Source organism: Tachysurus fulvidraco, chromosome 20 (assembly GCF_022655615.1).
Source record: "Tachysurus fulvidraco isolate hzauxx_2018 chromosome 20, HZAU_PFXX_2.0, whole genome shotgun sequence".
Lineage (NCBI taxonomy): Eukaryota > Metazoa > Chordata > Actinopteri > Siluriformes > Bagridae > Tachysurus > Tachysurus fulvidraco.
Window position 1 is genome coordinate 5,090,157 of NC_062537.1, and position 17,550 is coordinate 5,107,706.

The 17,550-nt window shown below is 39.5% G+C and overlaps 1 protein-coding gene across 45 annotated transcripts in view; it reads right to left on the reverse strand.

Moving 5' to 3' along the window:
* The window catches only part of LOC113638374 (calcium/calmodulin-dependent protein kinase type II subunit beta), a 49,846-nt gene that overhangs the window by 12,913 nt on the left and 19,383 nt on the right, over positions 1-17,550 (reverse strand). For 6 of the 45 annotated variants that reach the window (XM_027139462.2, XM_027139463.2, XM_027139461.2 and 3 more), the window contains exons 7-16: positions 14,550-14,652; positions 14,368-14,451; positions 13,958-14,052; positions 13,721-13,843; positions 13,362-13,445; positions 12,603-12,645; positions 10,889-10,975; positions 7,005-7,042; positions 3,143-3,178; positions 557-625 (exon numbers count right to left, since the gene is read on the reverse strand). In XM_027139462.2, coding sequence (XP_026995263.1) covers positions 557-625; positions 3,143-3,178; positions 7,005-7,042; positions 10,889-10,975; positions 12,603-12,645; positions 13,362-13,445; positions 13,721-13,843; positions 13,958-14,052; positions 14,368-14,451; positions 14,550-14,652 — 762 coding nt within the window. The remainder of the gene's footprint in view (positions 1-556; positions 626-3,142; positions 3,179-7,004; positions 7,043-10,888; positions 10,976-12,602; positions 12,646-13,361; positions 13,446-13,720; positions 13,844-13,957; positions 14,053-14,367; positions 14,452-14,549; positions 14,653-17,550) is intronic. The other 39 variants (XM_027139466.2, XM_027139472.2, XM_027139464.2 and 36 more) reach the window with 14 other exon arrangements.

The following is a 17,550-nucleotide window of genomic DNA, read 5'->3' on the forward strand; positions in this document are numbered from 1 at the left end:
CTATTTCATTTTTATTTTTCAAATTGATCATGAAAAAAATGTGATCATTTAGTTCTTAAACGTTCCTGAACAATGTATAAACGGATTAAAAGTATAACATCCCATTCTCTAAAAACAAGTAAAAATGTAATAATTAAAATAACTGCACTGGTATAAGAGGAATAAAACATTGCAGGGCTTTCTGGTACAGGTCATTTTTTGACATTGAGATCCAACAAAAGACTCAAAACACAACAAATACATAAACGTATGCAGGATGATGAGGGGTTAACCCTGGCGAATGTCTAAAAATCCAACACAGAAAAGTTCCAATCTTCTTCATGAAAAAAATAATAAACAAACAAACAAATAAATACATACATACATACATACATACATACAATCAAACATTTATGAAATATGGATAAGGACAGAACAAGGTAGAGACAGGCGCAAAAGACTGGATAAAGGAAGAAAACACAAACTCACAAATAAAAACAAACAAAGAAAAAAAAAAGAAACAAAGAAAGAACAGAGGGATTGTGAAAGGAAAAGAGAGAAATAAGGAGGTAAATACCAGAGCAGGAGAAGGGACGTTCCCTTTGGGACTGGTGACTATGCTGTTTTTCGTGCTGTTTGACTGTGGCTGTGCAGAAAACACAACAGTGTTATTAAGTAGGGACTAATACACACACACACACACACACACAGAGAGAGAGAGAGAGAGAGAGAGAGAGAGAGAGAGAGAGAGAGAGAAATCACAGACTTGGAACTACCCCATTTGATTCTACATTACATAGCCTGGAAAACACAACCTGGTTATCGCTTCGTAATAAAGCTCATATGGCTCACACTAGCTGCGCATCGATACCATTTTTTACTGAAACACTCGATACTACTTCATTATTAAGCAGCTTGGGTATTACAAAGCACTCTGTTGTGCTGAGTTTTGCATTCTTGAATTTAGAGCGTGAGGACGGACAGCATACTGCAGGTTGCGCAGTTTGATTGGTGAACTGCAGCCTGACTTCAAAACCCTAGAGAGTGAAGGTGAGGTGGAGGAAGAATGTGTGTGTGTGTGTGTGTGTGTGTGTGTGTGTGTGTGTGTGTGTGTGTGTGTGTGTGTGTGTGTCTCAGTGCTCACAGAAATGAACTTCTCACACCTCAGAAACTACACTTAGTCTGGAAGGTCTGTGTGTGTCCACAATTTTATTTCTAACGCTGATACCGCCCTCGTGCTCACTATTAAAGATCCAGCCATGATATATAGATTTTTTTTTTTAAATCTCGGTGCTTATATCTAGAAAAAAAGTGTAGTACCTGTTACACAATATCTCATACTGATCAATACCAGTATGAGTATCGATGCATCCCTAAGGCTAGGTTTACATGCACACATGCAGTATTTTAGGATCTAATACTATCATCACTTCTTATGTAACACTATCTAGAATCATTGTTATGTGATCCAATAAAAACTCCAGGAAAATACAACATACATATGCATGTAAACATTGATAGGGAATTTTGTCCTTTTGGCTAAAATGAATATAGAGAATATCCTGTAATCTGATCATCTAAAATAATCCACAGGAACACAACCCTGTAATATGACATCTGTCCAGAAATACACAAACAAAGCGAGCTTGTCACTTCGCAGAATAGTGTGGGGTTGGACTGTGTGTTCTCTAAGTTAAACAGACAGCTGGTTAAATACAAAAGCACACAGGAGCGAAAAAAACAAAACAAAACTGAAAACTGATATCACCATGACAACTCTGGAGCATGCAAACATATATACACACACACACACATATATATACACACACACAACTCATAGACTCTCACTCATTGTGTAAAGAAAAGTTATGTTTGTAGATGTAGTTACAGTTCTAGTATAACACACAATACAATGCAAAATCTTAATAAATGAATACATTAATTAATTAATTAATTAAATAAACAAATAAAAATCCCCATATAAATATACATTAATACACACACAACATATTACCTCCCTTTAAATTATTCACATTTATAATTCAATTAATTCAAGCATCTAGCAGTGTTATTTTAAATGGCCTTTTAGGGCTTTTTTATTTTATTTGAATACAAAAACTAAAATTAAAAAATAAAATTTTGAGAATAAAATGAGAATTGTTTGAGGAAAAAAAAAGTTGGGATATTTCGAGAATAGAATGATTCCCTTGTTTAGAAACAAAGTCATGCTATTTCACAAATAAATTCTTGAGTATTTTAAGAAACAATAGTAATAATATTCCAAGAAAAAACGAATTCAAGAATAATGACAAAAAAATGAAAGATGGAAACACCTTGTTTTTTTTCTCCCCTTTATACAGCTAAGCTACAAAGTGGTTAAGTCGAATGTTTTAATCTTTATTAACATCATCAGCATTTTTTTTTACATAAATTTCAACCATGGCAGTGGAAATGTAAATGCTGTTCTATGCTTGTTAGATACCTATCAAAAACGTAAGAAATGCAGGTATCAGTGTGAAGAAAAAAAAAACTGGTCCAGAAATAAAACCCAGACGGGACACAAAGAAATAATTCTATTTTGAAGAGATCATATTCAGCGAAGAAGATATTTCATTATTTCTCTCGAGGCGGTCATTATGGTTACAGATGTTACAGCTCATAGTGAGAACTGATTCTGACCTTTTATCAAATGTCCACTTGCGGATGAATACAAATTAAACACACTAGTCTAGTTTGGGACACCTGGGCCATTTGATTTAGTGTCATTAGATATTAAGCAGTGAGTGTGTAAACATTTCTGAGGCTAGCTCTAGCAATGATAAATACAGCTAACGGACTACTAGGCTATTTAGGTGGAAGTTACTCATATGTGTTCAACTTACCACCAAAAATCCCACAAAGTTGTGTTGCTGCCTATAAATTTAGCTGCCTCTAGCTGCCTATAAATTTTGCAACTAATGAAAATCAGAACCATATTTCCATCATAAGTCTTTCACCTATTTGTTTCTAGAAGATAATTACCCCAAAATGTACAGGATTTGAAAAAAGGCTCTCTTCAAAGTACAGAAAACCAACGAATGAATAAATCATTTGTTGAATGAAGCGATAACAGGAATGATTAAAAAAATAAATAAAAATGAAATGGATTGAATAAGATCCTCACCATGTACTGAACGGTGGAGCTGGATTTCCTTTTCTGCTGTGATTGAGAGGGTGATAGCATGGCAGGGAGAGAATGAGACGGGTGTGAACAATAACGTGGATGGATTAATGCACATGACTTGGACAATAAAAGGATGAAGAACACAGGGGAAAAAAGGCGATATTTGGAACTATGCAAGCGATGCTTTTTTTGTTATTGTCCATTGATATGGATCCAAGCTCCGTTAATTTGCTAGCTAGCTACAAACAGCTTATATAATTTAGCGCACGCACATAGCATAAGCTGTTGCTTTTCATATTAACCTGTATTGTCATATTTCTTTCACTGCAATGTCTAAACAACACAATCACCTGTTTTTTCAGAGGAAAGCACTGACTACTGTACTATAATTTAGAAGTATTATTAAAAAAATTGTTAAAATGTTGGGGGAAAACGTATTTTATGAGTTGAACGCACGTGAACGCCACCTCAAAATCGTATGTACCAGTAGGACACTTGAGATTTTCTTTGAGCTGTGAGTTTGAAGCATGTCACTAGGAAAACACGAAGGAATCAATGGCTATGATATCTGTGGTTGATGGTAAATTTGCTGAAATGAAGCCTAGCTACTAGAATTGATGCTAGTCTGACTTAGCTTCAGGTTAAATTGGATTAAAAAAATGTAATTTAAAGTAACAAAGGACAATTACTCAAGAATTTTACTCCTCTTTGGAGGTTATTTTTTTGTACTATTATAATTTCAGTCCAATATCTTGACCACGGAATAACGTTTCACGTACCAGGTATGAAGGCCATCTACTCTTAACCTACAGAAATTCAAACATGAGGTGCAACATTTCTATTAATGTTCATTTCAAATCCCTCAATGAAAAAGGCAAAACCTTATAGTGGGAACGCAATAGCAGTGTGGCGAGCCGGTTACTAAGCAATGAGTGAGGCGCAGTGGAGGTGTCTATTTCTGTCTCTCAGCTCGCAGGGTTCAGACCACCAACTATTCCAGGAGCAGGACTCTCATCTCACACTGTGGTGGTCACACCCTCTGCTGCCTTTCGTTACACGGTGGTGCACGCACATCAGATCTCACAAGGTGAGCGACAAACTGAGCTGGAGCAAGAAGGCGAAATGATTACAGGATGCTGAAGGTGTAACGACGGGAGATGAGGGAGGTGAAGTGGACGAGGGAAAGCTAAAGAAAGCTAACAGGGACTTCCTCTAGATTTTTAGGATGTACATAAATAAGCCCATTTGTAGAGCAAATATACACTGAATAAATAGGCATGAATAGAATTCTAAAGATACAAATATTACTTTGCCTGGATATTAAACTGATTGCACAACCCAAACTACAAGCTATCAGGCTCTCATTATTTCTTTTCTTCATTTTATTTTTCATGGTAATGACACAGAGTATGACGATGAGTAAGCAACACTGATACGCCAGACATGTCAAGGTAGAGACTGCCGAAAGCCAGGATCATTACTTTAATAGCTTCAGAAGCTGCATGCGTAGGAGCTTGTCAGGAAAGGGTTTTTGTAGGGGATTCTTAGACTTGACCGAGCTCGAGGATGTTTTCCTATTCCCCTATTTTATCCCCAGCATGCCTAACATATGCTTTCTCTAACACAGAACATTGTAACGCAGTCGGAGGAAAGTGAAATCTGCACTCCTCAGCAAACAGGAACTCATAGATGTCCGTGATTGGCTAGCGTCACTGTGATTGACAGCGGAGAGAAAAAAAAAGCATAAAGCTAATACTAGAAGTGTGATTCTTTTTGTCTGTGTGTTTAAATAGTGTTGTGTTGGATGTCTCCAGTTTAAAAGGAAACTTTCCATACAGATAATGACAATTTATTGTTTATTTACCGTTGGATGCCACATTTTTACTGGTCTGACAAACCTTAATATAATTTCTGGATCTATCTGAACAGTTTATACTGTAAACTAATGATTGATGAATGATTTCTTTAAGAGATACAGAAAATGTTCTGCAAATGCCTTTAATGTGTTTATAGCTGTATAGCCAATGAAGAAGTGATGTATAAAGAACGAAACTGCTGTCCTTTTGCTCTGCCTATTGCTTCCTCTGTTTAAAATGCCTGTGCTGATGGTGGATGGAGAGTTAGAGAGTGCAAGCAGGAAAAGAAAAATGAGAATGCAGGGCGAGACAGCACGGTCGGTCTGTAGGCGGAACGTTGGGCTGAATGAGATACGACTCTGATCAGGCAGCGGGGAGAGAGAGAGAGAGAGAGAAAGAGAGAGAGAGAGAGAGAGAGAGAGAGAGAGAGTGTGAGAGAGTGAGTGAGTGAGTGAGCGAGTGAGTGAGTGAAAAAAAGGGAAGCAGGAAGAGAGACAGAGAAAGAATGGGAGAAAGAAAGAGATAGAAAAAGGGAAGTATGAGAGAGAAGAGAGAGAGAGAGAGAGAGAGAGAGAGAGAGAGAACACTAAAGGTAGATAGAAGATAACGATAAAAAGAGAGAAAGGTGAAGACAAAAAGAGAGAGCAAAACCCGACGTGTGAAGCAGGGTATAAAAATGTGAGATCTTGGTGCCAAGCCGAGTTCAGAACATTTCCAGCTATTTGGAGCTGGTGCACATTACAGAAATAAGCCATGAGAGGGGGCAGGAGGGCCAAAAAAAAAAAAAAAAATTAACTGCACCAACCCCCTCCCCCCATCCCCCCCCCCGGCATTTCATCATCAGCGTGCTACTAGATTATGTAAGGTATGATTAATGCACCCCGGTGAGGAATGCACGACTGGAGAGGATTACTTTACAGATTATTCGCCATCCAATCACTCATGAAGAGCAGCGAAGTGGTTCATTTCTAATTCTGTAGCACAGGCTGATGTCTGAATCACTTCAAGGGGGATTAGGTGCCATCAGACCACATGAAGCCCTGCACACTGCATTATACTGCACTGATATCACATCTGCTCATATATTTATTCCTAAACAAATATTTAAATAATAATAATAATAATAAAAAAACATTAAATATACATTTAAAACCATTTAATATACAGATGTGTGTATGCTCTTGAAACTAATGTTCATTTTTTGGTTGCCCTGAAGAATATTTCTGACTTATGAGTTTGCCTAAAGAATGTTTTTGGTCCAACAATATGGGTTTTTTCTCCCTGTGGCATAAATAAACTGCAAAAAGATCCAATCAAAGAATTATTTTACAAGAAGAATGACATTACTGGAACTATATTTATTACCGAATGATAAACTATTAAAATCCCTGCTAGATAGTTTTGCACACAGGTTTATTTGTTTTAGGTATGGTATATTCTTGTATGGTTTTTATTAAACAAAAACTCAAATTAGAAAAACATGACTAACATATTTCTATATTTTATAAAACGACATTTCCAAACTCCTATGAGCTTTTTAAGTTGTCTGCAATCTGACTGTATTTTTGAGGGTATGAACAGTTACTAGTTATGTAGACAGATGAGCTGTGCACTTTACTGACACCCAAAGGCATGTGAATGAGAATTGAAATGAGGTCAAAAACAAGGACAAGTTGAATCATACTGTAAACGGTCTGAGACTTCATCAACCTGACAAGTGGCCCCCAACGTAGCCCGAGCTTTGACATTCTCTCATCTAATCACACACAGACAGACACAAAGACGGTAGTGAGACACAACAAAACAGAAAAGAAACCAAAACAAACACTGCAGACGAAAACATAACAGCTGACATGTAAACTGACTGAAAGCTGTCCAACCCACTCCTGTGTCTGTAGCAAAGGGAAGGGACACTAGACTGTAAAAGGCTTGGTGATAAAGACAAATTAATGCAGAGAAAGAGGAAAAGACGTGAACGGTCTTGGCAGTAAGCAAATAGACCTTACCTTGACATCAGCCTTCTTGTTGAGCAGGCTCTTGGCTGCTGCAGATGGAGAGAGAGGGAGGGAAAACATGGGTAGGCAGAACAGAGAGTCCTAGTCACCATAACCAGAGTCAGAGCATGTATGTAATGCTTTCACGGCCAAAATGCTGGGCAATGTCTCTCCTCAGAGAGGATTAACCGGCTTTTAAAATGCTATTTGGGGCAAGTGGAGCAAATCAAGGGCATACGTATGTAGAGAGATAGGGTTACAACATACCGAAGAGGGGAAAAATCCCCAAAACAGGCACGTTATGAGCAGAAAGGAGGTATCACCTCCCTGAACCGTGGCATGCTCAATGCGATACGTGCATCGTGCACATGCAGGAATGTGCACACATCCGATCATTCAGTCACTCACTCAGACACACAGGGAGCAGGATGATAACATACACTCCATTTATACCTGGCATTAAAAATCTGTATCTGGATATGTTATCAGGATTGGAAAATTGCATGAGAGCAGGATCAGTTCAGTAATCTGCCTTATACTGTGATCGAATCTCTGGCAAATGTAGGAAAAAACGTCACATAGACATCCTGATTTTCAAATAAATTTAGTTTGGGAAATTATAACTATGAAATAAATCTGACATCTGAAATCTAACCACCATAAAATGAAGTGTCGGGTTACATTGACTATTGTTATGATGTGTTTTGGGCCTCACAGAACACAACTACATAGTTATGCCCAGGCTACTATTACAGGCTGAGTGATGCAAGAGAGAAGAGCTTCAGGAAAATCTCTAGGCTTGAAGTGTCACTGGAACTTGGGCTGAGAACGAAAAAAGGGAATGGGTCAGTCTGGTCTTGTGTGGATTTCTGCAGGGTGAACTACGTGTTTAAAGCGCGATGCGTATCCGGTGATGCACATTGGTGAACGTAATAAAGTTTGCTTGCTTTGATTCGACACTAGATTTAACCAAAAGATTTCTTGTCTCCACAGATGGATCTGCCTTTTTTGACCACTTTCGGAGCACCTTACAGAGGCTTATAAACTGATTTTGTGCACCAGATTTATATACGTGGTGGCCTCATCATGCTTTTTGGTAATGAACAGCATATGCAGGGTTTGCAGCTGCCTCTTTATGCTTTGTTATGTGACTGTGCGAATGTCAGCCGGTTCATTTTTTGCACGTCCACAGATTTGCATAGTGAGTGGGAGACATGAAATCCGATCACAAAGCAGACGAGAATGTACCTAAAGCCTAAAGTACGACTCGTTATATCCAGATAATCCGATCCAGATACACATTACATTGTTAATGCATGGTGTAGATGGGGCTGTACAGCCCTGCTAGTCAAACAGACCAAAGGAACCTTTGTCAAGCATGGATGCAATTATTTATTATAGTATTGAAATAAAAACAGTTAGATGAAATGATCTTGATGAGCTGAGGATGATTTCTTCACTGCATTCATTGCAGTGGGGTAAAGAAAAAGTGACCGTTCCCTATGTGCCTAAGCCTCGTTCTTATTGCGACAGAGAGAGGGCAAGAGTTAAAGAAAGAAGGACAGATAGAGAGAGAGAGAGAGAGAGAGAGAGAGAGAGAGAGAGAGAGAGAGAGAGAGAGAGACTCCTTACCTTGGCACAGATTTTAGAGGCACAGAAGGCAAGACAGAAAGGAAGAGATTATAAGAGAATGGATTAAGAGTGAGAGATAATAAAAGGTTCGCTCGGAAGACCTTTGGTCGTTGAAAGAGGGCAGGGGGTTCAAATGCGCGTGGACTAGGGGAAGAATTCTAAACAGTATAAATTCACGTAAATACTAATCCAAATTCTACTCATCCAACTAGAACACTAAGCTACTTAACGCAATACGTTAACCAAAAAAAAAAAATTTGCTTTTTTTTTTTTTTTTGGATATTCCTCTAGGACAGCAGCAGAATTCTTTTCTAATCACGTCCTTTCAAGCCCAGATCCTCTTGTCAAGACTTAGTGGTACCTGGAGGTAACAAATTTAGAATCTTGCTCGAAATAAACCCACAGATAAACACACATTGACAAAAATACACAGAAATCAACAGAGAAATCAACGAAAAGCTAAAGAGGGAAGAAAGTCAGTCAGAGCTGAGAGCAAAAGAGAGAGCAACTATTCCTTGGTGCTACAGCAAGTTGAATAGAATAAAACAGACACACATGGCTTTACGCAGGGCACGAGCAAAATACAAAACAGCAAGGATAGGTTCAATCAGTAGATTCTAAGGCTAATAAACAGAATTTGTCATATAGAGTCAGTTCTTTCGATGTTTGGGCATTGACAAAGTTATAGTTTTTATTTACTTCAGTACACTGGAGTTCAAATTAAATGATGAATATAACCTCAAGAGTATAGCTTTTTCAGTTAAACATTTCATTTGAGTATATTGGCATGTTTAATAATATAAATGTAACTAATACGCAGCCTGGAGCATGTGAAAATGTATAATATTCTCCATAAACATGGTCTCAGTAATTAAAACTGTAGTTACAGAACCTTCTAGATCTAAAATCTAGGGCATGCAAGTTAACCTTTACGAAAAAAGGTAAAGGAAACTTAACCGAGTCTAAAGCACACGACTGATCTTAAACCATGTGGTATTATGAACTGCTACCCTGACATTGAACCCCCTTTCCTTAATGCAAAGATTAAAGTCTTCTCGTTCATGCAACATGATCTGAGCCACCTTCTTCTGCACCACAAATTGCATGCATGCGGCCCCGTGCAGCATTCAGCAAACCAGGGACAGGAGCACTGGCAGGGAAAAGAGACCTATCAGGAGAGAAGTGACAGGAACCCAGAGAGAGAGAGAGAAAGTGAGGGGGTGGAGAATGAGGGCAGAGAGAGAGAGAGAGAGAGAGAGAGAGAGAGAGCACAGCTGGAAGATGAGTGAACAGCTAAAGGACAGTGATGAAGGGATGTGGTGATGAGCGCAAAACGATGGAGCATGCTGACTACTGACAGAACACAATACGGAAAAGAAGATAAGGAAACAGAGTGACAGTGTGTGGTGAAGAGGAAGAGGAATGAAAGTAGGACAGAGATAGAAGTGATGGTGTGTGTGGAGAGACACAGACCATGTTTACATGCTGCATTAATAATCCAAATTCATTGCTAGTTTGATGTAAAAATAATTAATCGGTTTTGCTGATTGTTGATTAATTCAAACGGTTTTGCGTGTGCTCTGTCTCTCTCTTCTCCATTTTCTCTCAATTTTGCTCTTGGCCCATTCGCAACCTCCAGACAGCTCTCCCCTATCATACGGCAACTTCCAGGGGCTTCATTCGATACACAAGAATATTGTGGTTTATTTTTCAGTAATCCAGTAACTACTTAAATAAATACAGAGACACAAGAGTAAGGATCATCAGTCTCCACTTATCGATAAGTCCTCGGAATTAAACAACCGCGACTTGTTAAACAGTGACAGGGATTTTTCTATGCAGAAATATTTGATGCGCACGAAATGGAACTTACAGGAAAAATGATCTAATCATTCGAAAGACGTATTCGTATTCGTTTATTCGTTTGGATCGCCGAGAATCTTCACATGTAAACACAGCCATAAAGCAACAGCACAAAACGTACAGTGAACAACAGTGAAAAGATGACAAAAACAGGCAGAAACATGGGAAGTGAAACGTAAGTTGATGAAGTCTGACAAAAATAACAGCACGCCATTCCGACTGCTCAGGCACACGCTCCAGTTCACAGTGCAGGTGTCAATATTAGACAGCTGTGAGATCAGGACATGCTAAAGGTTCCATGCTGAGGTGTGGCCTCTGAAACACCAAAGAAGGAGAAAGAGGAAAGATGAAGTAGAAGAAGAAGAAGAAGAGAAGCAGGCACTCCTGTGAAGAAGGGCTACCTTGTTCCACCAGACCGGCGGCATTGCTGGCTGCAGCGGCAGCAGCCACCGCTGAGACCGCGGCCGGAGCTGTGGTCTGCCGGCCCACTGCCAGAGACACACACACACCAGCCGTAATAACACACGGCGCACGGAGAGTGTGAGACAGAATGCAAGAAGAAGGAGAGGAGAGAAGATCACTGAATTAATGTTCAGTTAGCACAGTGCGTTCATCAGAAACACGCCATGATTTTAAGGCACCGCTCCTAGGAGAAATTCCTTGTGCTTAGTAACAGTTACTCCTGTCACAGTGAGACGAAAAAAAATAAATAAATAGAATATTAAAGAAAAGACAAGGTTTTGGCTACAGTGCGTGAGAACCAAACAGTACCTTAAGCATATAAAACTAATTAGCACAACCACAATAAACTAAATGTATTAATATTCGAGTGCGTTTTGATATATATTAAAAACACAACAGCATCAATCCTGCATTTAAAAATGTTCGTATAATGAAATGATATGAGAAATGATATTTAAGATAAGAGAAAATGCGTTGTGTCATTCTGCCTGTATTCATCAGTGACCTTCTGAGCGTTTTCTCTTTAATGCGTTTGGATCCCTGGACTGATGGCTTGAGATCTCTTTAATCTCTTGCATGGTTTTAAATGAAGGGTTTTGGATTATGGCATTCGAAGAAAAAAAAGCACTAAAAGTGACTATGAAATGGAAAGTGAAATCTAATTGTAGGTCATTATGAAACTGTCATTACATGCTGCACTGTGGTCTCATTTCCTAAAGGGAGCTCGAAGGACTGGATGTAATTATCCACAGTTCCTAATAACATATTCGCTGGAACTCCACCCCCTTTCTACAGCTACACCCTTTTTTTTACACCCCAATTCTGATTTTGTTTACTTCTCAACAAGCAAATGATCCAGAAATGTTTTCAAAATGGTGAACTTCCCCTTTAAAGTTGAGTGTGTGTATGTGTGTGTGTGTACACATGTGTGTGAGTGATGCTTGGACACTCCTCTACCTCCTCTCCTGCTGACACACCCCACAGGATGAGGTAATTACAGTAATGAGAGCACACAGAGAGAAAGAGAGAGAGAGAGAGAGAGAGAGAGAGAGAGAGAGAGAGAGAGAGGGAGAGGGGGACAGAGAGGACGAAGAGGAAAGGGGAGAGAGAGAGAGAGAGAGAGAGAGAGAGAGAGCTCATCCAAAAGCTTCCTTAGAACAAAAACTGTCGCTGCCGCCCACCAACCTGCTGTTTGAAGTGTGAGTGTCTGAAATGTGTGATCGTGTGTGTATGTGTGTGTTGTGTGTTGCAGGAGTGTGTGGAGAGAGCAGATGCTTCATTAGAGCAGACATAAATCACATGTTATTATAAACGCCAGTTACTGAACACATTCTGGTACAGAGGCACACACCCAAAAACCCTCCTTCCCTACAGCACTGGCTTTCCAGACCCAGCGTATGAACTTGCTAAACATCCGGGACACGCACACATACTGTATTTAAAAAAAAAAAGAAAGAAAGAAAGAAAGAAAGAAGGATCTTTATGACATTGCTTCGAATTTCATTCCATATTAAGAGTCATACGGTGACGTCTCCTATATACCTATAGGAATCCTAGAAGTAGGGGTTTTTGTTGTATTTCTTTTGTGCTTTATTTACTTCGATAAGTTACTGATCCCAGTGGCTTCATGCTTCAAGATTAACATTTACTTACCAGAGAAGTTGCGTGAAACCAGCATGGTGGTAAGAATGGCTCCCTGGAAAGAAACAGTTCACAGTGCAATAAGTTGCAGTATAACTATAATGCAAAAAAAATTAAAAGAAAGAAAAAAAACTTTGGTCTTTGGTCAGTGCATTTCCATTGACACGGTATTGGTGCCTAATGAGATACAAATCATTCTGAACATTTCCTCTGCTAACTCTGCTCGGGTCCAGGCTTGAAGACGGTATCATTTCGTCACCGTAATAGCTTTAGTAGCTTGATTTTAGTCATACGTTTAACTGGAAGTCCTGGGTCATGCTTTTCGATATGAACACAAGAAGATATTACAAAAAACTGTTGCTAGGCAACAGTCACCGAGCTTATAATTTAGCTAGCTACAGTAGCTAATGCAGAATGACTTAACGTGGAGGCGAGACAGATTTATTAGAAAAATATTGTAGTGAATGGTGACTAGCATAAGAATCGGTTGTTCCTCTGTACTCAATCCAAGAGAACGTTCCAGAAAACTGAAACTAAATCTACAGTAGTAATTTCATGGCTGCCATTAACGTTAATCATTTCATCTTGGTAAAGACTATTGTTAATAATACATATATTACATATTGTGGATCTTCAATACAGTATTTTGACCAAAACTTTGCATATTTTGCATTCATAAACATCCAGGTTCTTCACAAAACATCAGCATCTCCTGCACCAGCACCTTGTCAATGGAAACTGGATAATAAAATAGGACAAATAAAATCAGACCTTGAGTTTTCTCCTGGCGTTGAACTTCTTCAGACACTCTACTGTCTCTTGTCTGTGCATCATGGAGGCCACAGTTGAGCGTTGCTGTGATAAGGGGAAATGTCGTTAGAAAATGATGAACATTCGGATTGAACGTTAAACTTTACACACGTTTTTAATATCGTTTTATATACAGCGCCTTTCAGAAATATCGGCACCCTTCAGGAAGCTCAAACGTACAAGGACATAATATTCAGAGCTTTGGTTCAACATGCATTTTCCTACTGTGGCACATAGTGGAGAGTCTCAGACTGCTCATCTGATTATATTTGTGATGATGAAGTGAATGTGTGTGCGCTTGCATAACCGTAGACACTTACGCAGACCCATGGGTGTTTAAGAGCTTCCTGTGCTGTGATCCTCTTGGCCGGGTTGATGGTGAGCATCTGGTTAATGAGGTTCTTGGCTTCAGGGGTGACTGTGTCCCACTCCGGAGAAGGAAACTGGAGGACAGTGCGTACACACACACATATACACACACACACACACACACACACGACACGTGTTGGAGTGGAAGATAGATGTAAAAATGGTGTGTAACAATGTCCGGCACTTACATCATAGGCTCCAGCTTTGATCTGCTGGTAGAGTTTATGCTGGTCCTCATCCCAGAAAGGAGGGTAGCCCACAAGCAGAATGTACAAGATAACACCTGTGTAGACATTTTACAAAAAAATAAAAAATATTAATGCATTTTTAACAGTATTAATATCACCAATTTGGATCAGTGGATAAGTTTTCTAGATCTGCCAAATTATTTGTTAAGCATTCCAAATACTTTGCCGAGTCCAACCTCTGATTTCGGACATGGGTGTTGTTATGATTATTAAGAGGAGGAAAAGCTGGGCACAGAAACAAGCCAGAAACAGACATGAAAGAAAGAGAGAGAGAGAGAGAGAGAGAGAGAGAGAGAGAGAGAGAGAGAGAGAGAGAGAGAGGGAGAGCGAGGATGAGATTGATGACTCACCACAAGCCCAAATGTCCACAGGTTTCCCATAAGCCTCTTTCCTTAGCACCTCAGGAGACAGGTAACCTGGTGTGCCGGCGAATCCTGCACATTGAGATAGTGATAGTAAAAAAAAAGATAGCGATCCCCAAGATAGCGGAGGCATCAGCCTGATACGGCTAGTTTCATTTCAGGCTACATACCAAACCAGGCCTGCTGTTCCCCTTGGACTTCAATGGCCAGACCAAAATCGGCTAACTTCACCGCCGCGTTCTTGCACTTGCTGGCTAGGAGCAGGTTCTCTGGCTAAACAAGGACACCAGGGTCTCAGATTACTGATAATAACTCATCCTCTCTAACTAATCACAAATCACATATTCACACAGAAAGAACATTCAACAGCTTCCCCGGTCAACAGTCTGTATATGAACACAGGAACACATAAGTATGTTTCATGATTATAATTATTATGAAAGACTGTATAAGTAAAGCCTTATTTTTGCATTTGCAATATAAAAAAAAAAGCAAAACAACAAAAATAACGAGTGACTAAGCCGTGGAGACGGTCTGTGATGACGCTGAAGCTGTGGAGGTCAATGATACAGCATCCCCGAGTTCGCTGCCGAGTTCAGAGGCTGCGTGTGTCACCACACTCCCACTCATATAGTCATGAGCACGCAACCTTTCAGACCCTTACTGCCATGCACACACACACACACTTATGCGCACACAAAGGCACACAGTTTTATAATAACCTGAGATTCAAAAGTGAAAGTTTTGGTGATCCTAATTTATTGTAATTGTACTTCAATACCATATTTTCCCCCCAGACCAGGACACAATCTTAATATAATTCAGCAGTCTTTTTCCATACCATCGATATCTGGCTGTTTGCACGTATCTGCTACAAGCTATGAACTCATGTTTACTAATTATTATCAGGTTACTGATACTGCAGGAAGATGTTGTAGTTCCTCTTCTAAATATTTTCACGAGTTTGCAGGGCCTCGTCTGCCATCGTCAACTGTGAAACCTGTCTGGATCGCTGCTGTTTGGTGTCGCATGGGCACAAGGTTTTCAGCACACGGTATCAGATGTTGATATCAGAGCATTTCTCTAAAGAAAGATCAACCGAAAAAAATAAAAGAAATCCTATAAACATGGGACTGTGGGTTGATAACTGGACCTTACACCAGACCACATATCTTGAGTGCAGAAAGTCTCGTGAATTCTTTTATTGTTTAGCAGAAAATGATAAAGCAGGAAACAAAACCAGAAAATTTCCATTTTCATTTCAGGGGTTGTATAATAGGTGTATCGATATTATAATGTCTGTCAGGAACTGATCCAAAATGGTATTTGTAAATTGTAAGTAAACAGAAATCTCAAATCCTCTCTGACGTAGAATAAAGAAAATAAAAGGGACGACTGCATCTCCGCTCGCAGGTTTCATTATGATTCACAGTGAAAGCTGTGAAAGCTTTCATGACAGTTTCAGATCTGACGCTTTTTGCTTCCTTTCGAGCAGCTTCAAAACCTACAGGTCGAGAGGTGGCATATTTCCATCCCCGTACCACACACGTACATGGGTACATCAGTTAGAGTGTGTGTTTGCAGAGCTGCAGTCTCTCAGTGTGCCTGGTAAAGTGCTAAGTAGGTTAAGTTCCTTCCGCTCTGGTGGAAGCTGGTTGGGGTGAGAAAGTGGGTTAGAAGGCAGAGGAGAAGAACAGTGTGGGTTTTTGGAGAATGATTCCAGCGATTCTCTCCTGCTCTTCTGCTCGCTGCCCAACTGCTGTTCCCAGAAGTACAGAAGAGCAGACGAGGAGAACGTGTGATGCCACAGCTCTCTCCAATCACGGCTGCTATTCAGGGAAATGAGACTCCAACCGCAATGACTGTTCAATGTCATGTTCGGGGAGCACTCCAGGGAATAGAAATGTAGAGCACAGTCGGGGAGGTTAAAAGACCTCAATATTCAGCCTTGAAACCTTTCATGTTCATGAACTCATTCTTAAAGATGTCATCATGTACTTAAACTGGTTTAATCGGGGACTCCGAAACGGACTGATTTATTAAACCAGGTTCATTTCTACAATAACAACGAATTCAAAGATCGAACGTGTTACGTAATCAAAGTTATGTTCTGTATCATAGCTGATATAGGGAATTTTCCAGTAAGCAGAGGATCGTCTAACGATTGTGGCAGAAATCTCTGGTGTCGCCTCTTTGTAAAAGTGGACTAAAAGTAACACGATAAGCTGCATTTTTAATATATTGTTTGAAATCATTTGCATGTTATAAGTGGTATAAAAGGAATAAAACACTTAGGGATGTGCTACAACAGAACTATAAGCACAGCCATAAGTGTGGTGTTTTATTCCTTACAAATGCTATCATGCTAGAAGTATAATATCTTATTAGATGGACATTGACTGGCCACTTCATTAGGAACACAAGCCCAGCTACATGTGATTCCATGGCATGGTGCTTGGTCCCAAATGGTTTGAGGATTTCAGAAACTGATGATCTCCCAGTATTTTCACACCTAACAGACTCTATAAAGTTCCAACAAACAAACAAACAAACAAACAAACAAATAAATAAATAAATAGCATCAATGAGTGTATTGTTGATAAGTGAGGTCAGAAGAGACTGGTATCTGATGCAGAATTGTGGAGAAATAGCAAGTCGTCTCAGACAACAGTACATCCCTTGTCCATAGGGGAAGGTTTGTATCGCAGATGTCATACAGAAACATTGCTATTTTGACAGAGAGAATTTTTGGGTGTCAAGCCATGATCTAGAGCTCATAAGATTATTATTTATTAACATAGTTATAATGAAAATTAGTGGTCTCTAAAGGAACTGCAACAAGTGTTAATGGGAACCCACTGGGGAAAGGATCAAGCTGCCCAATGGTCACTCATGGAGGAGCAGCAGAATGTACAGTTAATAACAGGGATGTTGCTTAAGTTTGAAAATGTCCATCAGGATCTAACTTCATAGAAAATAATGGGAATTAAATCTAATAAGTGTAAGTGCAGGCAGAATGTCTATGATGTACAGAACCATTTCTATTCTAAGATGCATTGCAAAGATCGAGAGAGGAAAAAGTGGATAGTAATCTGTCTGTACATCAGAACAGCGTGTGCACCGTGATCTTGTTTCCCCACACAAAAGGCAAAGGAAAATGTAAACAAGTTT